Here is a 22,542-nt window from a genome sequence, read left to right as displayed (position 1 = left end):
TCCATGTATGTATCACAGTTCCTTTCACTGTTTACTTGCTGGAGAACATCTGGGCTATTGCTAGTTTTTGGCTGTTAGGGATACAGCTGCTACGGGCATTCATGTACAGGTTTTTGTGTGGACATGTGTTTTCATTTTCTGAGATAAATGTCCAAGAGTGCAATTGGTGGATCATATGGTAATTGCATGTTTTGTTTTGTTTTGTTTCAAGATTTTATTTATTTATTTGAGAGGGAGAGAGTGAGTGCGAGAGAAAGCATGGGGCGGGGGAGAGAGAGAATCTCAGGCAGACTCCACGCTGAGCACAGGGTCCCAACGAGGGGCTGAAGCCCACGACACATGAGATCACGACCTGAGCCAAAGCCCAGAGTTGGATCCTCAACTGACTGAGGCCCTGAGGTCCCCCTGCATGTTTAGTTTTACAAACAAAGCAAAACAAAACCCTACCAAACTAATTTTGAGAGCGAATGTACCATTTTACATTCCCCAGAGCAGTGTATGAGTGAGCCAGTTTGTCCACATCCTAGTCAACATTTAGTATTGTCATTATTTTTTATTTTAGCTGATAGGTGTGTAGTGATATCTCATTGTGGGTTTAATTGGCATTTTTCTGATGGCTTATGTATGAGTCGAGTATCTTTTCATGTACTTATTTGCCATCTGTATATCCACCTTGGTGAAATGTCTGCTTATGTCTTTTGCCTGTTTCTAATTGGATTGTGTTTTTACTGTTGAGCTTTGAGAATTCTTTATATATTCTAGATACTAGCCCTTCGGCTAAGATGTGGTTTGCACATATTTTCTCCCAGTCTGTAGCTCATCTTTTCATCCTGTTAACTGTCTTTTGCATAGCAAAAAAGTTTCTAATTTTGTTGAGGTCCAATTTATCAATTTTTCCTTTTATGGATTGTGCTTTTGACGTGAAGTCTAAGAACTCTCTGCCCAGCCCTAGATACTGAAGATTTTCTCCTCTGTTTTTTTTTTAAATTTTTATGGTTTTACATTTTATGTCCAAGTCTGTGATCCATCTTGAGTTGATTTTTGTATAATGTGATATTTAGGTCAGGATCCATTTAATTTTGTGTATGGATATCCAGTTACTCCCCCATTTGTTGAAAAGGCTATCCTTCATCTATTGAATTGCTTTTGCACCTTTGTAAAAACTCATTTGAGCATTTTTGGGTGATCTTTTTTGTTGTCTATTCTGTTCTGTTGGTCTTTGTGTCTATCCTTCTGCCAACGCCACACTGTTTTTATTACCATAGTAATAACGTAAATATCAGGAATCGTGATTCCTTCCACTTTACTTTTCTTTCTCAAGATTCTTCTTTGTCTAAGGTCTGTACCTTCCATATGAATTTTAGAATCTGCTTGTCTATGTCTACAAGTAGCTTTGCTGGGATATTGGGAGGAATCGCATGAGACCTCTAGATCATTTTGGAGGAAAATTGGCATCTTTACTATGTAGAGTCTTCCAGTCCTTGGGCATGATATGTGTCTCCATTTCTTTAGGTCGTTTTTTAGTTTTTTCATTAGCATTTTGTAATTTTCAGCTCACGGATCCTGTATGTGTTTCGTATTTCATTTTCTTCAGAGTGATTGTAAATGATATGGTGTTTTAAATTTCAGTCTCACATGTTCATTGTTAGTATATAGAAGTGTGATGGACTTTTGTATGTTGATCTTGCATTCTGTGACCCTGTAGAACTCAATTATTAGTTGTAGGATTTTTTTGGGTAAATTCTGTGAATATTTTTATGTAAACAATCTTGTCACCTATAAATAGAGATAGTACTTTTTCTTCCTTTCCAATTTGTATCCCTTTAATTTATTTTTCTTGCCTTCCTGTGGTGGGTAGAATTTCTAATAATGTGTTGAATAAGAGTAGAACAGAAATTCTTGCTTTGTTCCTGATTTTGGGAGAGCATTTAGTCTTTCACTATTTAAAGTGTGATGTTAGCTATAGATTTTTTGTAGATGCTCTTTATCAAGTAATTCCCCTGTATTCTTAACTAGCTGGGGGTCTTTGTCATGAATGGGTGTTGCATTTAACAAATGTGTTTAACCTGTATTAATTGATACAATCATTTGCATTTTCTTCCCCTTTTGTTGATATGGTAGATTACATTGGTTGATTTTGAAATGTTGACCCAGCCTTGCATAATAAATCCCATGTGGTCATAGTGTATAATTCTTTTTATATAGTGCCAGACTCAATTTGCTAGTTTTTTTTTTTTTTTTTTGTGGGGGATTTTTGCATCTATGTCCAAGAGAAATTTTGGTCTGTAGTTTTCTGTTTTTGAACTGTCATCTTTGGTTTTGGTATCAAGATAATACCAACTTAATGAAATGGGAAGAGTTCCCTCTTCTTTATTTTCAGGAAGAGATTGCATAAAATTGGTGTTAATTCTTGTTTAAGTATTTGGTAAAATTCTCCAGTAAAGTCAGCTGGACATAGGCATTTCTTTTTGGCTTTTAGTTATAAATTCAGGTTCTTATAAAATCAGTTTAAATTCAGATTCCTTACTATTCAGATTATTTCATCTTGGCTGAGGTTTGGTAGTTTGTGGTTTTGAGAAAGTGGTTCACTTCTTTTAAGTTGTTGAATTTATGTGTGTAAAGTTGGTCAGTCTTCCCTCATTATCTTTTTAATGGCTATGGCATTATAAAGATACCCCCTATTTCTTTTTTTTAAAGATTTTATTATTTATTTATTTATTTGACAGAGATAGAGACAGTCAGCGAGAGAGGGAACACAAGCAGGGGGAGTGGGAGAGGAAGAAGCAGGCTCATAGCAGAGGAGCCTGATGTGGGGCTCGATCCCACAACGCCGGGATCACGCCCTGAGCCGAAGGCAGACGCTTAACCGCTGTGCCACCCAGGCGCCCCAAGATACCCCCTATTTCATTTCTGATATTGGTGATTTGTATCTTAACTCTTTTTAAAAGATTTTTCAGTCTTGCTAGAGATTAATTTTATTAATATATATTTTTTGAAGAACAAGTTTTATATTTAATTTTCTCTGTTTTCCTGTTTTTATCAATTTTGCTGATTTTTCCTCTAATCTTTATTATTTCCTTCTTAGTACTTGTTTTTAGTTTATTTTACTCTAATTTCTTGAAGTAGGAACTTACAGTATTGATTTGAGACCTTTCCTCATTTCTTTTTTTTTTTTAAGCTTTATTTGAGAGAAAGTGAGAGAGCTGGCACTTGAGGGGGGGGCAGGGGCAGAGGCAGAGGGAGAGAGAACCTTAAGCTGACTCTGCACTGAGCATAGAGCCTCGCACAGGGCTCGATCCCACGACCCTGAGATCATGACTTGAGCTGAAACCAAGAGTTGGCTGCTTAACTGACTGAGCCACCCAGGCACCCCTTTCCTCATTTCTAATATAAGTATTTAGTGCTAAATTTCCCCCTCAACTCTGCTTTGGCCGCATCCCACATATTTTGATATGTTTTATTTTCATTTTCTTTCAGTTCCACCTATTTTTAAAAATTTCTGAGATTTCCTCTTTGTCCATATACAATTTAAAAGTGTGTTGTTTCATTTCCCAGCACTTGGAGGTTTTTCCTGTTGTCTTTCTGTTATTGATTTCTAGTTTGATTCCATTATCATTAGAGAATACAATCTGTATGATCTTAATTCTTTTAAATTTGCCAAAGCTGCTTTTAGGGTCTGGAGTATGGTCTATCTTGGTGAATGTTCATGAGCACTGGAAAAGGATATGTATTCTGCCGCTGTTGGGTGGAGGGTTCTGTATAGGTCAATTAGGTTTTGTTGGTTACATGTGTTGGTTGCTGAGAGGATTGTTGAAGTCCCCAACTATAATTGTGGATTTGTCTATTTCTCCTTTAACTCTATTGGTTTTGCTTCATGTATTTTGAGGTTCTGTTGTTTGGTGCTTGCACATTTAAGTTTGTTGTGTCTTTCTGGTGGTTTGATTCCTTTATCATTATATAAGGTCTCTATTTGCTCTAGTAATTTTCTTTGCTCTGAAGTCTAGTGTATCAGTTACTGATGGAGCCACTTTTGCCTTTTTAAAATTAGTATTTGCCTGGTGTATCTTTTTCATATCTTTATTTTCAACTGACTTCTGTCCCTGAATTTGAAGTGAGTTCCCTGTGAACAGCATGTAGTTGGTCGTGCTTTATAAATTCACTCTGCAAATCTCTGTCTTTTGATTAATGCATTTAGGTCATTTACATATAAGGTGATTATTGGTGTGTTAATGCTTATGTCTGATATATTACTTCTGTTTTCTGTTTCTTTCCTCTGTTTCTCTTTTCTTCTCTTCCCATGGGATACTGGAACTTTTTTTTTTTAGGATTCCATCTTGATTTATTTATAGTGTTTTGAGCATATGTTTTTAAAAAATTTTTTTATTATGGAAGTAGAGTTGAGATACAATGTTATCTTAGTTTCTGGTGTACAATATAGGGACCAAGAGGTACAAATTTCCAGTTGTAAAATAAATAATGCACAGGGATGAAAGGTATAGCATAGGGAATATAGTCAATAGTATTGTGATAACCTTGTATGGTGACCACACTTACAGTGGTGACAGTTACATAATATAGAGAATTGTCAAATCACTATGTTGAGCGTTTCTCTTAGTATAGTTTACATGTGGTTGTTCTGGATATCAGAGTATATATACATAAATACATATATATACATACATATATATATACTTAATCATATATATATGATTTATATAGACTGTGGTCTGTAGCTATCAGTGTTTTACTACTGCAAATGAAGCATGGAAACCTCACTCCTTTTTTTTTTAATAATAATTTTTTTTTATTATATTAGTCACCATACAGTACATCCCTAGTTTTTGATATAAAGTTCCATGATTCATTACTTGCGTATAACACCCAGTGCACCGTGTGATATGTGCCCTCCTTAGTACCCATCACCGGCCTAGCCCAATCCCCCACCCACCCCCCTGAAGCCCTCAGTTTGTGGAAACCTCACTTCTATTTAGGTTCCTGTACCTTTCCTACTTCTAAATATTATTGTCACAAGTATCAGATTATGTTATAATTTTTTGCTTCAGTCTTTGCTTTTGTGGGATCAGGGACTATTGGTGCAGATTTTCAGGTTCTAGTCGTAACACACATTCGGCACAATTTTCACAATCACTACCTCCTCCCGCCCTTGGGCTCCTGTCATCCACTGTCCTCACAGCTAGGGGACAAAGCTGCCTCTGTCCCTGAAAGTCTTTAGCAATTCACCAAGTATAGTTGGAAGCCATGCTGCCCTTGTATCTCACCCCCCCCTACTCTAACCTGAGATTTTTGAATCCACGGCTATTACCCTGAGTGGCCCATAGTCCCTAAAGCCCACAGACTGCTGGGGGGAGAGGGAAGTCAGATGGGACTCTTACGCTGTGTTGCGAGCGCTTTGTGTTTTGGTGCCGTCTTCTTTGACCCTCAGCTTGCATCAGATGCTATTCTAGCTGGTGTGTTGTTATAGGAGTGCTGAACTTGGGGGTTAGGAGGAGCTCGTGTTGGCTCCCTGCCCCTAGCGGGCCGACACATGTGCGCACCCCGCCCACACACACATGAACCTCTATACTGTGAACAACTCCCTGGTTTTACCTTGAGGTAGACTTTCCTCCATAATATCCTTGATGAAGGTACTGGGCCAGGTCCTGAACTCCTGGTTTCCATCTCCAGCTACGTTGCCCACGTGTACACCCCTCACAGCTGCCTTTAGCTTTTCTATTCTAATAGTCTTATCAGTGGAACCAGTTCTGCTTTTCATAAATTCAAGAATTAATCTCAAATAGATCCCTTAGGTCAGTGAAGGTGATAAATTTTACTAATGTGTGTCGTGCCAGAGTTTGAGAAGAGATTTATTTTTGTCAGTGTATAAAGAAAATCACCCATTAGATCACTTATTCATCTTACTCCGTTAAAAACAAAAAAACAAAACAAAAAACAGCATTCAAGCACAGCTTTTAGAAGCTAAAGGCATTAGTTTGTAATGCTTTCTACTGTGAATAATGGAATACCTGACCAGTAGAGGCTTAAACAAGCAGGGATGGATTTATTTATTTATTTGTTTGTTTTCACCGAGCAGGAAGTCTGGAGGTAGGTGGCTACTGGCATCCATTGAAAAGCTCAACTGTGAGCCAGCATTTCTGGGATGTTCCCCACCTTCCTGCTCATGATCCCAAAGTGGCTGCTACAGCTCTAGGCATTGTGTATGCATCTCAGGGCGTGAAGAGGTGAGCTACGGGCAGCAACACTTTTACTTGTCCCTTGGCTCAGGTGGACAAAAGCCTTTTCCAGAGTCCCAGAACAGACTGCTGAAAAGGGGGCTGAGGAAACAAGTGGAGTGTTTTGCCTTTTCTGGCTTCTAAATGGAGACTGGCAGGGGAGAAGCAATTTGGGAATGGATGTACAGTAGATCAACTACAATGAGCCAGTGATTTTAACCGACTTTCGGGGGAAGCCTTTAGAATTCTTTTTATTGATTGGTGCTTTGAACTGTATTCTTTAGTGAAAAAAACTCCGAGTTTTTTTGCGGAAGGGGTCGTGCATCTCTTTAGATCTTATTGACTTTTATTTTCCACTCTACTGATTTAAATACATTATTAAATATATAAAACCAATCTTATTGTTATATTGAGCTGATGGCTGAGAATCGTGAGCACGACAGTTTTCCAGGTCAGGTTTGGAAAGAGAAGAAAATTAGCTGAAAAAAAATGTTTGGAGGTTTCTTTGACTTGCCTGTTTTATTTTTACATTTGGGCTTTCTTTTTGAGTGATTTAGCTTTATTAATAAGTAATGATAGCTTTCATGCTCTTACAGTTCCGCACTCTACCTGAGGCAATTTTGTCGTTATTTTCTCTGGGAGGTTCACTGTATCTACTGAGTGAATTTTTGCTCTATAAAAATACAGAGAAGAAGAAAAGAGAAAATGATTTCCTAAAATAAATAGGATATGAAAGGAGGAAAAAAAATATTTGTGGAACAGAAGCAAACTAGTCCCAAACTTGATCAAGCAGTAATATCCAAGAACGATAGTTTTAGGTAATTCTCTATCCTATTTTCCATTAACCTCAAAACGTAGTTAGAAAAGTAAGTTGTCATGAATGTCTGTGGAAATACTAAATACGAACTGGCTGTCTTCGGCCCTCAGGTGTCCAGTAATTGTTGGTACCTGGGACCGGCTTTCTGTAGCACTCTCGAATACCTGGCCTGCATTTGACGGAGGGGGTGGTGGTATCTGCTATTAATTTTTAGGTCCTTTTATCTAATCAGTCCGTGGTCCTGGTGGTCATTTGCTCTAGCGTATTTGTCAAAAGTGAAAGTATTAATTCCACCTTGGTGATGGCAACAAGGGAGCTCTAGCACTCTTCTGGAAGAGGCACAAACGATGCAAGGCCCCGTGTTCAAAGGCTCACATGTGGAGTTTGCATCCTGGATGAAGCACTTACACTAGCCAGTGACCTTGGGCAAATGACTTAACCCCCCCCCCCCGGTGTCTGAGTTTTCTCATCTAGAAAATGGGAATAATGACAAAGCATTCTCTGAGATTTGCTCTGGAATGAAAAGGATCGAATGCTTTTAAAATATTTAAAATGGTGCTGGGCACGTTCATTGTTAGGGCTACAGGAGTGATATTCGTATCTGCAAAGATAGGCTTCTAGCTCAGGGTGGCCCTAATGAGCTGTCAGCTTCTTACCAAGCACCTCACTCTTCCTTGCTTTGTCATGTGGTTGTCAAGCATCTGGGCTTCACCTAAAAAGAAGCAGCGAGACTCTGATGTGCCGGAGCTCTGAAGCAGAGATTATAAATGGATAAACAACTCGCGATGCTGGTGACTAGAGCCTGCTGCTCTGTTGGGCTTCGCTTTATGGCTTCCGTAGTGGCCCTGGCAATTCACCTGGTATTCAGTAATCAATCTGAGCATGTAATAAAATTGCTCGTCCAGTTTTTAGCAACAAGGAAGGGGGTGGTGGTATCAGCTGTTAATTTGATGTGAAATGTCAAGGGGAGTCTGGATCTGGCTGCCATCTTTCCAATAGTGGTCTTATAAGTGCGGTGGGACCTGGGGAGTTGAGACACGGAGGGAGCACTGTTTCTGGGGATTGTATATTCCTCACTTTGTCATTCACTAAGACATTTGCCTAATTTGGGACCGAGACTGAGTACCATTTCACAGTCACCAGGGCAAGGGACAAGTTGACAGGTGGTCCTAAGAGATTACAATGGCAAATCTCAAGCGTGCGCGCGTGTGCCTCGGGAGGGGCAAACATTTGAGACGAGTGCCCTATGGACTTTTACATCATACCTGACAAATCCTGGAGCAATTAATTTCTAAGATATACAATTTTGAATTGAAATTTCAAATTAACACCTTGACAGTGCAGAAATGGAATTTTGCCTGCTATGTTGATGAAATAACGGTAGAAATCGGCATTACTAAACTTTAAGGAAGCGTGTGTTTTGTTTCGGGTTTGAGTGTATGAATTCACAAGCCAAGACTTTTGGAAAAATTTTAGTTAATAGTTCCTTTCAGACTAGAAGTATTCTTTTTAAGAATCAGATCTGGCCGATCTAATTGTATTTAGCAAAAGAATTGGAAGTATTTATCAAGTATTTAGCTGGTACTCTTTGGATAGAGACATTGCTCATCGATTTAGCAGGGACTTGATTGAACTTTCTCAATTTACTTAGTTTAATTTCTCAATTTTCACAGCATTGGTGAATCTTATGTTTAATACAAAAGGCTTTGGGGGTGCCTGGGTGGTGTAGTCGGTTAGGTGTGGACTCTGGGTTTCAGCGCCGGTTGTGATCTCAGGGTTGTGAGATAAGAGCCCTACCTCAGGCTCTGCACTCCGCACGGAGTCTGCTTAAGTTTCTCTCTCCCTCTCCCTCTTCCTAGCCCTCCACACTCACTCTCTCTCCAATTAAAAAAATAAATCTATAAAAGGCTCTGTTTTTTGGTATTCTTTTTTTTTTTTAAGATTTTATTATTTATTCATTCGATAGAGAGTGAGACAGCCAGTGAGAGAGGGAACACAAGCAGGGGGAGTGGGAGAGGAAGAAGCAGGCTCCCGGCGGAGGAGCCCAATGTGGGGCTTGATCCCAGAACCCCGGGATCACGCCCTGAGCCTAAGGCAGATGCTTAACGACTGAGCCACCCAGGCGCCCCTGTTTTTTGGTATTCTTAGTCATTGTCACTAGATGGACAAAAATGAACTAACAAACAAGAGTTCATAGCAGTTGTACACCTGCTCTGCCCTCTCCCTCTTCCCTCTGCTGCTGTGGTGGCGACCAGGAAAGGAAGGACTAGACTCTCTGAACGTGCTTCAGGTTCAATCCACTCTTTTAGTCTCTTCCAGAAATGTCAGAAATGAGAAACTCAGCGTACACTGTTATAGCCATGCTTGGGACCTGCAGCAATATGTAGGCTAAGGGGGTCAGCTGACGGAAGTCCTTCATCCTTTTTATTTATTTATTTTTAAATTTTTAAAAAAAAGATTTTATTTATTTATCTGAGAGAGAGAGAATGTGAGAGAGAGAGCATGAGAGGAAGGAGGGTCAGAGGCAGCAGCAGACTCCTCGCTGAGCTGGGAGCCTGGCACGGGGCTTGATCCTGGGACTCTGGGGTCACAACCTGAGTTGAAGGCAGATGCTTAACCGACTGACCAACCAGGTGCCCCTCCTTCATCCTTTTTAGTGCTTTTCCTCTCCCATCTTCTGCTCTCCACCCCTTCCAAAGTGGAAGTGGGGCTGGCATGAAACTTTCAAATCACCTCCCCTCACTCTTCCTTCCTTAACACATCCAGTCGCAGATGTTGGTTTCTTTACCTGATGGCTGCTCTAGCAGTGCTACTCAAAGTATGGCGTGCATGTGTGACGCTGGGAGTCTTTAGAAGTTTATATGACAATTTGACATTGCCATGATATCCAAGGGTGTGATCAGTGGGCTTGTACGTTCTTATGTCTTTGTATTTATTTCAATTTCTTATAATTTATTGTATATTGCCAAAGTATCAGTCTGAAGTGAGTTTGGGAAAACTGTCTAACTTGCCCTTCTTTAAAGATAGTTTGAGGACCCCTGTCCTATATCTAGGGTGCCCCTTCCTTCCCATTCTCGTTGTGCCCCCCCTTGTGCAATCCTTTCTTGTCTTGCAGCTGCTCGGTGTACTTGCAGCTTGCTGAGTCAGCCTGCCTCTCACATCTCCTTCCAATCCATCTTTGTTTGTTCTTTAATGTCCTGAACAAAGAGGTGAATTCATTATATTCCTCCATTTCTGGCACAGTATCCTCATGGACTTCTGCAAGGTCTCTCTCTGGTTTTATGTGTTTTTATTCCTCATCATTCTCTATCCTTAATCTCATTCCTTTGCCACTTTATATAGGCTTCCATATAAATATCTCTGATGCACATTCTGGGATCTGTATGTGTCCTTGCAAAATATGTAATGCTGTGTGTGTGTGTGCACGTGTATGTATGTATTTTTAAAAATACATATGTAACTTTGTATTATAGATAATCGTTTTGTTTTTCAGCCAACAGTGTTGGAAGGATCTGTGTTGCTGTATGTACATTTGGTGCTCTGGACTGAAATACGTCCTCCCCGAATTCCTATGTTGAAGACTCAACCCCCAGTGTGATGGTATTTGGAGATGGGGCCTTGGGAGGTAGTTAGGTTTGGAGGAGGTCATGAGGGTGTGACCCCCATGATGAGGTTAGTGCCCTTTTAAGAAGAGACACCAGAGAGCTTGCTGTCCTTCTCATTGCCATTTGAGGACACAGTGGGGACGCAGCAGTCTGTAAACCAAGAAGAGAACCCTTCCTGGGTGACCGAATTGGCTAGCAGGTTTATCTTGGAATTCCAAGCCTCTAGAATTGTGAGAAATAAATTTCTGTTGTTTAAACCACCCAGTCTATGGTATTTTGTTATGGCAGCCCGAGCTAATGCATCTGGTTTATTGCTTGGTTTATTGCTTCAAGCAGTGAGGTGAAATTAACATCCACCATAGTGAACTTTTATCCATTAAACCATATTTTCTTGTTGATTCCATCAGCATAGATATCTAGGTTGCCTCCAACTTCCCTAAATACTATGACACATTCTCATACTTATCCACTTACTGACTACTGTGAGAATTTCTCTGAGATACGTATCCAGGAGTGAGATTCTTGATTCTTGATTTTTTTTTTTTAAATATTTTATTTGTTTATTTGACAGAGATAGAGACAGCTAGCGAGAGAGGGAACACAAGCAGGGGGAGTGGGAGAAGAAGCAGCAGGGCTCATAGCAGAGGAGCCTGATGTGGCTCGAACCCATAACGCCGGGATCACGCCCTGAGCCGAAGGCAGACGCTTAACCGCTGTGCCACCCAGGCGCCCCTTGATTCTTGATTTTATTTTTATTTTTTAGAAGACTTTATTTATTTATTAGAGAGTGAGAATGAGCATGAGTGAGCAGGAGTGGGGGAGAGGGGCAGAGTGAGAAGCAGACTCCCTGCCGAGCAGGGAGCCCAACTCAGGGCCACGACCTGAGCCAAAGGCAGGCACTTAACCGACTGAGCCACCCAGATGCCCCTTGATTCTTTTTTTTTTTAAAGGTTTTTATTTTAATTCCAGCTAGTTAACATGCAGTGTTATATTAGTTTCAGGTGTATGATATAGTGATTCAATACTTCCATACATCACCCAGTACCCATCACGATAAGTGCCCTCCGATTTAATCCCCATTACTTATCCCCCATCCCCCCTCCACATCCCCTCTGGTAACCATCAGTTTGTTCTCTATAGTTAAGAGTTGATTTCTTGCTTTGTCTCTCTCATTTTTTTCTCTTTGCTTGTTTTGTTTCTTAAATTTCACATAGCAGTGAAATCATATGGTATGTGTCTTTCTCTGACTTATTTTTCTTAGCATAGTACTCTCTAGTTCCAGCCATGTCATTGCAAACGGGAGATTCTTCATTCTTGAATCAAATGCCATTGCTTCCCAGAATGACCATGTACTCTGTCATCGAAACAGCATTAGGATTTCTGTGTTCCCACCTCCTCTCCAACCTTTGATATTATCCAGCTTTCTAATTCTTGCCATTCTAAGAGCTATAAAATGGTTTTCAGTCCATCTGGAACATTGCCACCCCAGTCTTTGATTATTTTTCATCCTTGCTCCAGGAGAGTTTCAGATGTATGTGGTAGTTACGTGTGAGGCTTTCTATAATCTAGACCACCTTACGTATTCTACTATCTGACCCTCCTTCCAAACTTGAACTTGTCCTTTTTTATTAGACTCACTGTTTTCTTGCCCCTCCCACTAGGTGCTGTCAGCTCAGCTGTAGTGTGTTACTCATAACCCTGTCCTGAACACCTTGGCTGTCCTCTGCTGTCTGGTTCATCCCGTTCCTCCCTGCCCAGACAGTATCCATTTACCCGCAGGACCTCAGCACTACTCCTCCAGCCCGGCTGACCAGAGCTTAAGGTCACATGAACCAAGTTCAGATGCAGGCTGCGCTAGTTCCAGCGTCCCTGTGGGTGTGCTAGTCTACCTCCACCATGGTTTCCTCATCGGTAAAAATGGCGGTACTGAAACCGATCAAATAGTTTGGTGAAGGTGAAATGAGATAATGTACATAAAGCCCTTTGGAGTCCAGCTCATAGTGAGTGGTCCGAAATGGTACCTGTACTGTTTTCCAGTTGTTTTATAGATCTAAATTTCATCTCATCAGCAAGATTGTGGGTTTCTTCTTCAGGGCAGGGGCTGAGTCTTATGCTTATTTTAACTAGTAAATCTGGCACACACTTGGAATATAGTAGACACTTGAGAAACATGTGTTGGTTTGACCTGAGGGGAGTTTGTGATTGCCGGAGATGACTTGCTTTATTTTATTTATTTTTATTTTATTTTTTTTTCCAAGAGCTAATGCTTAACCAGTTGTAATACACAGTGCAAGGCGGAATGTGATAAGAGCTGAAGGCGGGTGGGTATGTGCATGGAGCGGCCACAGGACCTCAGAGCCCGCTGTGATTACTTGTTTTACAAGAGGGAACAGTGTTACACAATTCCCTGTTACTCCTGCCATTCATTTTAAGCAACCCAACTTTTGCTTTGCGTTGGTGATTTGGGATTGACTTGTGGTAACCTGAATGTGTATGAGTGGCATGGGGGAGTGGGAGCTTGGTAGCAGTCGTGACAATGGATTCCGCAAGGGACAGAGCCAGGCTGCGGCTCTCCATCTTAACCACCGCCTCTGGTCTTCCCCTCATAGCTGGGCTGTTCTTCTGCCCAGGGCAGCTGTTGTGGTCTTGGCTCCCCTGCATGGGGCTGCTCAGTCCCTTCCTGATCCTTCTAGGCTGCATTCATTACAAGAGGAAACTAGGTCTTTTCTTTTCTCTTCTTTTCTTTTCTTTCCTTTTCTTTTGTTTCCTTTTCTTTTTTCTTTCCTTTCCTTTCCTTTCCTTTTCTTTATAATATTGAATATTTTATTTTTATTGAGGTATAATTGATGCATTCTATTAGTTTTGGGTGTACAAATCTTTCTGTATTTGTATATTTTGCAAAATGATTACCACAATAAGTCTAGTTAGCATCTGACACACACACAGATACAATTTTTTCTTCCTGTGATGAGAACTTTTTTTAAAATTTAGATTCAGTTAGCCAACATATAGTACATTAGTTTCAGATGTAGTCTGCAGTAATTCATCAGTTACGTATAACGCCCAGTGCTTGATGCGAACTTTTAAGATTTACTCTCTTAGCAACTTTCAAATAATACAGTATAATATTAACTATAGTCACCATGCTGTACATTACATCCTAGGACTTATTTATTTTATAACTAGATATTTATACCTTTTGACCCCCTTCACCCTTCCTCCCTTCCACCCCCACCTTTGGCAACCACCAATCTGCTCTCTGTATCTATGAGCCTGTGTTTTTAATTAAAAAATTTTTTTTTATTTTTCTGTAAGATTCTACATGTAAGTGAGATCTGATGATATTTGTCTTAATCTGTCTGTCCTATTTCACTTAACATCATGCCCTCAAGGACCTTGAGGTCCATCCGTGTTGTCACAAATGGCAAGCTTCCATTCTTTTTTTATGGCTGAATAATATTCTGTGTGTGTGTATCTTGTGTTTTCTTTATCCACTGAGGTGGAGACTTCGGTTTTTATCATGTCTTAGAGGCTACTGTAAGTAATGCTGCAGTGAACATAGAGGTGCATATATCTTTTTGAGTGATGTCTTCTTAGGTTAAATACCCAGAGGACTTGCTGGACCGTGTGGTCGTTCTATCTGTAATATTTTCAGGACCCTCCATACCGTCTTCCCCAGTGGCTACATCAATTTGCACTCCCACCAACAGTGCATGAGGGCTCCCTTGTCTCCACGTGCTCGCCACCACCGCTTCCGTCTTGTCTTTTGAACAATAGCTGTTCTAACAGGTGTGAGGTAATATCTCATCGGGCCTTTGATTCGCATTTCCCCAATGCTGAGTGATGTTGAGCCATTTGCGTGTCTTTTTTAGAAAAATACCTGTTCGGATCCTCTGCTCATTTTTTCATTGTATTGTTTGTTTTTGTGCTATTGAGTTGTAGGAATTCTTCATATATTTTGGATATTAGCCTCTTATCAGATAGAAGATTGGCAAATATTTCCTCCCGTTCAGTAGGTCGCCTCGAAATGAGGTTTTTTCAGACCTCCTCTCAGATTTCCCTGCATCAGGCTTTTGCCAAAGGCTATTGTCCTGGCAAAATGTTAAAACTCCAGCGACAAATTCAGGGTAAAGGCTACGGCTGGAGAGGCAGGGAGGGGCACGAGAGAGGGCTTCATCGTAATCTGTGTTTTATTTTTTTATTCACGGCTATCGACGGATGTTCATGATGTAGGATATATACTACAATAAATATTTATTTACACACACATTTATATATATATATACACATATATATATGTGTGTGTGTGTATATATATATAGTTTATATTTAGCTCCTTGTGCACAGGGGGCAAAGGATATTTGGAAACGGACTTGCTAGGCCAGAGGGCATCTGCCCTTCTCACTTTCCTGGGTATTGCCGGATTTCTCTTCAGAGGGACCGTCTCCTTTACTTCCCTGGAGCAGTGCATGCGAGCTGATGTTGGCCCACATCTTTGCCAACCCTTGGTAGTATCATCCAGGCTTTTCTGTCTCTGCCCAGATCCCCAGAAAAGACGGGAGGGGAGTGAGGAAGAGGACTGGCAAGGTTTTAAAATTAGGATGAGAATGTCCGCTCTGAGAAATCTCCTGTTACATTTATTTTAATGAGGAAAAGATTTAATTTTCTGTGTTTGTGCAAATAACATTTAGACTTACATGGGAAAACTGGTACATTTTTATCTGAAGTAGAGGACGTCCCCCTCCCCATTTGCGTTCTTGGCAAATAAGTAGAATAGACCAATTAACAAGCTAATGTTCTAAATGTTCACTTGCAGTAATAGTTATTTTTAACTGTTTTAAATAGCATGGAGCACTGGGTTTATTCTTACTGCTTTTCAAGGTTTTGAATTTGCTAAAATGAATTGAATCTAAAATGTGACACAACTTTCGGGATAAAGATGGATCACAATTAGTTGCCGCTCGAAGGTGCATTTTGTAATGGGAAAACTAAACCGTGGGGGATGTGTTTTCCTTTTAAAAAACAAATAAGACAGGACACGAAGAGGAACTTAAGCCATTTTGTGTTGTCGCTTGCGTTCCCAGGTGGGAAAGGAGAAGTTCCACAAATCTCAGCATTGGGGCTTTTGCAACAATGTGAGCATGCTGGTGAGCGAGGATAAACCCGGAATTGGTGGAGAACTGCTTCTCGGGCAAAAGATGCAGCCTAAATATAGTGTATTTCCTAAAGGAATGGGAAGTGATGCGCCATCCTGGGTAGCTTTTGATAAGCAGGTAAGTCCCATGACATTGGGAAAAATGGAATCGTAAAATGTGGCATGTATGATATAGGAAGCATTTGAGAAAATGCGAGTCCTCAATGTAAATGTTCAGGCTCATTCTTTTGAAAAGACCCATTCCAGAAGAAAAGTACCCTACAGCTCCTGTTTCTGACCAGGCCCACTCGTTGCTGGACACCAAATCTTTCTCTTTCTCGGCTAAATGCTTATCAACCTTTCTCTCTTCCCCTCCCGTGGACAGGATAATCTGTCGTCCTAGAGACACTTAGAGTCTGGTCAGAGTGTCGCTTTTTGCTTCATGAGTTGCCATTAACGAAATCATGTTGTTTGATTTGGAACGTGCCATTAAATAGCAACAGAAAGATGTCTTCTCTTTTCTGCGTACGAATTATGGTTCCCCATCCCTGAGAACCAAAGGCTGACATGGCATGAATTGTGGCAGTGAACAAAAGAGATGCCATTATTAGGCAAGAGTGTGAACTTAATGTATATGCTTGTAAACATACCACACACATATCATGGTGTATTGATAACTGAAAAAGGTGACCCATTTGACTATCTTAAAAAGGAACTTAAGATCAAAGGGGGAAAAAAAAGCAAGGTGACCAGTTATTTCCCATAAGACAGCAGACTGGATACGTTGTTTTTTGAGACAACCCTATATCATGGCCTCATGTGCTGTTCTCCAAAAAGGAACCTATTATTAGATTATTTAAGTTCTGTAATTAAAAAATAATTCAGGACTATGGGGCTCCTGGGTGGCTCAGTTGAGTGTCCGACTCTTGGTTTGGGCTCAGGTTGTGATCTCAGGGTCCTCAGATGAAGCCCTGTGTCAGGCTCCGCACTGAGCAGGGAGTCTGCTTGGGATTCTCTCCCTCGCCCCCCCTGCCCACTCGAGCGCGTGCGTGCTGTCTCTCGCTCTCCCTAAAATAAATCTTAAAATAATTCAGGACTAGATAAAGAATTCAAACCTCAATACCCTAAGTTTACCAGGTGGTTTTTAGCAGCCTTAGCATGGATTAGTTGGCAATACTTTGATTCCGATTAAAATGTCTTCAAATTTGGTAGAAGTGACGTATTCTGTGTCATCTGTGTTAGGGTTGATCAATAGAGCGCATTTTTTTTCTTTTTTTAAAGCTCAGTTCTGACACTTTCGGAGATCTAACAGACTACAGGGAGGCTTCTTTCCAGGGAAACCATCTCTACTTTGAACATGGACCATTATTTCTCTCTCTTTAAAAAAAATTTTAAAAATTATTTTCAATACCTGGCCCAATGCTGGACTCAGAGTTCAGAAGCAATTTCTGGACTAGCTTACTTGGCTGGATCATGCATGGTTTCCTGTTAATATCAATCTTATAGGTGTTTGCACATCATCATTCTGGAATACTTAATTTGCAAGGGACAAAGAAAAGATTCTATTTTTACTTCTTGTGTCAAAACGAGGGTATTGACAATAGTTTAAACTAATCCACTACTGAATTAGTAATGTTGGTGGTGACAATATATTAAACTATTCTCTTGCACTGAAAGTTGAAAATTCATTTTATTTCATGTTTTTCTCAATATTTAATACGTGCCTTTCAAACCTATTTTGCAGCCCTTTAATTACTTATAAAATTATGTAGAATATTTCATGAAGTTGGAATGATTTTAGCTTCAAACTACTTGAGAAAATGAAGAGCTTGCTCATTTTGGGCCTAACTAAATGCAACATAATTCTTTCAGTTATTTTGTTGGTCAACTTCAATGAAATATTCATTGAGCTTTAAATGAGACACTAAGACTATGAAATATTTACATGCTCTGATGAGATTGTGAACTGCAAACTGGATCCTGGTTAATACCCAGAGCAAATTAGAAAGCGCTTTCCCCATTCGTGGTTCAACAAAACAAGTCAACACCTGTTAATCATTTTTCTTAAAAACGAGACATCTTTAACTCGTTGCCAGTTCTCTAATAGGTTTTAATCATAGCAGTATATCTAGGGTTATATTCTCGAACAGTACAAGATAGAAATAAAGGCAGTTCTTTTTTTTTTTTTTTAAAGATTTTTTATTTATTTATTCAACAGAGATAGAGACAGCCAGTGAGAGGAGGGAACACAAGCAGGGGGAGTGGGAGAGGAAGAAGCAGGCTCCCAGCAGAGGAGCCTGATGTGGGTCGATCCCATAACGCCGGGATCATGCCCTGAGCTGAAGGCAGACGCTTAACCGCTGTGCCACCCAGGCGCCCCTAAAGGCAGTTCTTTGGAAAGTGTATCAAAATGTAATATTTGTAATAGATGCCCCTTCTGCCCACCCACGTCCATGTTAGGGATGGGGCACCCAGCTCCCCCAGCTGCAGCATGTGCTTTGGCAAACAGCTCGCACCTGTGACCCTCTATGGAGTGTTGTTCTTGGCCGATGGGCATTGCATTACCCAGAGAAACCTGGACGGTTGCACTGGCCCCCTCACCACAAGAGGAGGCGACTGATTTGTCAGGGGTGAAAAGCTGAGGCTCTTCAAGGTTGGACAACTCTGTATTGTGGATGTAGGCTCATAGCCCCTTGTGCGTCGGGCCCAGGCAAAACTTGACATGAGATTGCATTCTTGCTTGGCTCATTTCCCTTCCCTTGGTGCTCCCTCCCTCCTTACAAGTTTCTCCTAAGAGCGCGTCATTGGGTGTGGCCTGGGTGGCTCATTGGGTGTGGCCTGGGTGGCTCAGTCGTTGAGCGACCTACTCTTGGTTTCAGCTCAGGTCATGATCTCACAGTGCTAGGATCCAGCCCCACATCGGGCTCCATGCTCAGTGCGGAGTTGGCTTCAGATTCTCGTTCTTTCGCCCTTTGCTCCTCCCCTACTTGCTCAGGCTCTCGCTCTCTCTCAAATAAATAAACAAAATCTTAAAAAAGAAAGGAAGGAGTGTGTCCTTCATCAATCCCATGCACCTTAATCCCTGTTTCAGGCCTTGCTTCTATGGAGCTCAACCTAAGACCCCGTTCTGGGTTTTATCTGTAATTCTGAAAGTGATCGTGAAAATGCTCGGCCCAGGCAGACCACCAGCTCACAGGCAGAGAAGGGGCTATCTGTGATCACCAAGAAGAGCTGGCATTTACTATCCTGCAGGGCCCCCACGGCAGACATTTCTAGCTGTTTATCTTCTGTTCACTCTCCCCTTCTTTCTTATGGACGGAACACCAGTGTTACTGTGGCTAGAGTTGTGCCCACTGAGAAATGGTCAGCTGCCCAGGCTCCTTGCAACGAGGGGCTGGCCAGGTGATTCACTTCTGGCCAATGAAATATGGGTGAAGGTTGATTGGGTAGGGCTCCTGGGAAGGTTTTGTTTTGTTTTGTTTTTCTAATTAAAAGACGCTCGGCTGATAACGTTTTTCCTGCCCTTTGCCCTGACTTTGTTTTTCTGTCTGGAACTAGGACAGAATACTGCAGCCATCTTGGGAGAGCCATGCCGGCATCATCGAGCCCCTTGTCTCTGGACTTCTTGTTCTGTGAGAAAAAGCAGCCGCCATTTCAGAGGTTCTCTGAACCCAGGGCGGCCTTTGGAAGTGTGTGCAGGTGTTTTGGGTTGTCACGGTGACGGGACTAGGTCGAGGCAAGCGAGGCCCTTAACGTGGGTGCAGAACTTAGGGGGGGTGGGCACCCTGAACCTCAGTAATCAAGAGAGATAGTTTTTTTTAAAGATTTTATTTATTTATTTGACAGTTATAGAGACAGCCAGCAAGAGAGTGAACACAAGCAGGGGGAGTGGGAGAGGAAGAAGCAGGCTCCCAGTGGAGGAGCCCGATGTGGGGCTCGAACCCAGGACCCTGAGCCGGAGGCAGACGCTTAACGACTGAGCCACCCAGGCGCCCCAAGAGAGATAGTATTTTAATGAACTATCTTCAAGAATCAAAATTAATGCCAACATTCCTGATGACCAAAATAGCAATATTTTAAATAAAGACAGGATCAATGAACGGCCATGCTGGGCCATATTGGAGGCTGAGGCAAAAAGAAAAAAAATCAGTAATACTGATTCCATCTTTATTTAACATTTTGGAATTTTGCTGCCTTGTTTCCCATGGATCATTTGCATTCATTTGTTTGCTTTAAATCGCCTTGCCCTAGGGCAATCCCAAGTGGGAGGGGGGGTGCCATCACTGTTGAGTAGCTGGGGGCCAGCTGTGTATTACATCCTGCTGTGTGGCGAGGGCCACCCCAGACTGGGGAGAATGTCCTCCCTGAAGTGCCAGTCCTGCTGCCCTTGAGGAAACCCAGTCCTACTGGCCCTGGGAGGATTTATGGCAATGGCCAGTTTTGCATGATACTGCATTCGTCCTGCCCCCCCCCACCCCCGCCAAACTAGTTATTTCATCGAATTCACTTGAATACAAGCAAGCACTTAGTCACTGACAGCACTTAGTTACAGTCTTCATCCCAGCACGTCCATGAGGAAGACGCAAGCGTGGGTGATTGTTCTCACTCTGTAAGTGAAGAGTCGTTGGTGAGAAGTGGGGCAGGGACCAGGGTTCTGAGGCTGCGTGTTGGGAGGCGCTGGAACTAACTGCCTGTGTGACTGTAGCTTTGGTCACTTTCCCTCTCAGAGCCTCAGTTACCTGGACCGTAATGTGGGCCTCGGCTGGCTGATTCCGAAAGTCCTTTGACCGCAAGCGGTCTATGCTTCGGACTTTGGTCTTAGCGCATGACATTTAGTACGTGACGAAAGGCAAATTCCACTGGTTCATCGTAGAACGGAGCCCAGATTCTGGATCTCCTGGCCTTGGGGCTCTTTCTAATTACACCAGGTACCTACGTTATTAGTTGAAATTTGGCATTTAGTAGTTTATGATATGCTGCTGCTGTTATTGTGCATGATCTGTCATTAGCCGCTTTTATAAAAAGACTAATTAGAAATACCCAAATAACTGAATGTTTTTATATGGCTTTTATCTGGATGTTACGTACCATTTGCATTGACTCTATAATTACGCTCTCATTTCTTTTCATTGGGCACTGGCTCCCAGTTAGCCTAATTTGTTTGCTATTTTGCAAATGACTCTGTTATACTAAATGACAGGATAAAGGTTGATCCTATGGGGTATGCATGCATTTAAAAATATTATTTTTTCCATCTATTATAAACATAATAATTAGAATCAGAACTACTGGCCACAGAATAAGAATTTTAATAACTTTGCATTCATTGACATTGGGGTTGTGGTAAGCTGATTATGTAGTACTGTGTGAATCTTTATGCTTTGAACAATATAAACATAAATTTTTAAAACATAATTTGATCTCTTGGGTCACGTTGATTTTTTAAAAGAGTTAGAAAAAAAATTTTTTTGAAGATTTTATTTATTTGTCAGAGAGAGAGACAGAGAGAGCAAGCGAGCACAAGCAGGGGGAGTGGCAGGCAGAGGGAGAAGCAGGCTCCCTACTAAGCAGGGAGCCCGATGCAAGGCTCAGTCCCAGGACCCTGGGATCATAACCTGAGCCAAAGGCAGATGCTTAACCAACTGAGCCACCCAGGCATCCCTAAAAGAGTTTTAAAATTTTTATTTATTTATTTTTTGTTGACGTGTAGTTGACATACAATGTTTTGTTAGTTTCGGATTTAAAACATAGTGATTCAACAATTATATATATCAGGAAGTGATCATCATGATAAATCCAGCTACCGTTTGTCACCATACAACGTTGTTACAGTATTATTAACTATCTGTACATTGCGTCCCTGTGTCTTATTTATTTTATAACTGGAAGTTCGTACCTTTTAGCCCACTTTCTTTATTTTGCCCATCCCTCTACCCCCTTCCCTCTGGCAACCACCAGATTGTTCCTTGTATCTATGAATCTATTTCTATTTTGTATGGTTTGTTCATTTTAAAAAAAATTATGAATTTTAGAGTGTGAGAGAGAGAGCATGAGCGGGAGGCAGGGGCAGAGGGAGAGGGCAAGGGAGAAACAGACTCCTTGTTGTGCAGGGAGCCTGATGCGGGACTTGATCCCAGGACCCTGGGATCTTGATCTGAGCTGAAGGCGGATGCTTAACTGACTGAGCCACCCAGACACCCTTTAACTCTTCTTTAAATGTTTGGTAGAATTAATCTGGGAAGCCATATGGTCCTGGACTTTTGTTTGTTGGGAGGTTTTTTGTTTTGTTTTGTTTTGTTTTTTACTGATTCAGTTTCATTACTAGTAATTGGTCTGTTCAGATTTTCTGTTTCTTTTTGAATCAGTCTCAGAAGATTGTATGTTTTAGGAATTTATCCGTTTCTTCTAGGTTGTCCCATTTGCAGGCATAAAATGGTTTGTAGTAGTCTCTTATGATCCTTTGTATTTCTGTGTTATACCCCTGTTTTACTTGTTTTATTTATTTGGGTCCTCTTTCTTTTTTTCTTGATGAGTCTGGTTAAAGGTTTATCAATGTTGTTTATTTTTTCGGTACCCCAGCTTGTAGTTTCATTGATCTTTCCTGTTGTTCTTTTTAGCCTGTATTTCATTTATTTCATCTCTGATCTTTATTATTTTCTTCCTTCTACTAACTTTGTGTCCTCCTACCTTGTTTGTCTCCTGTTAGTCTTTGTTTTAAAGTCTCTTTTGTCTGATATAAGTATTGTCACCCCAGCT

At 41.2% G+C, this 22,542-nt stretch overlaps 1 protein-coding gene across 4 annotated transcripts in view; it reads left to right on the top strand.

Annotated features, from left to right (window-relative positions):
- EFHC2 (EF-hand domain containing 2) overlaps window positions 1-22,542 on the top strand; it is a 198,254-nt gene that overhangs the window by 14,749 nt on the left and 160,963 nt on the right. For all 4 annotated transcript variants that reach the window (XM_034648783.1, XM_034648782.1, XM_034648781.1 and 1 more), the window contains exon 2: window positions 15,737-15,925. In XM_034648783.1, coding sequence (XP_034504674.1) covers window positions 15,737-15,925 — 189 coding nt within the window. The remainder of the gene's footprint in view (window positions 1-15,736; window positions 15,926-22,542) is intronic.

The sequence above is a fragment of the Ailuropoda melanoleuca genome, chromosome X (genome assembly GCF_002007445.2).
Source record: "Ailuropoda melanoleuca isolate Jingjing chromosome X, ASM200744v2, whole genome shotgun sequence".
Lineage (NCBI taxonomy): Eukaryota > Metazoa > Chordata > Mammalia > Carnivora > Ursidae > Ailuropoda > Ailuropoda melanoleuca.
Note: the sequence above shows the minus strand (reverse complement) of the source record. Positions and strands in the feature narration are given on the sequence as shown.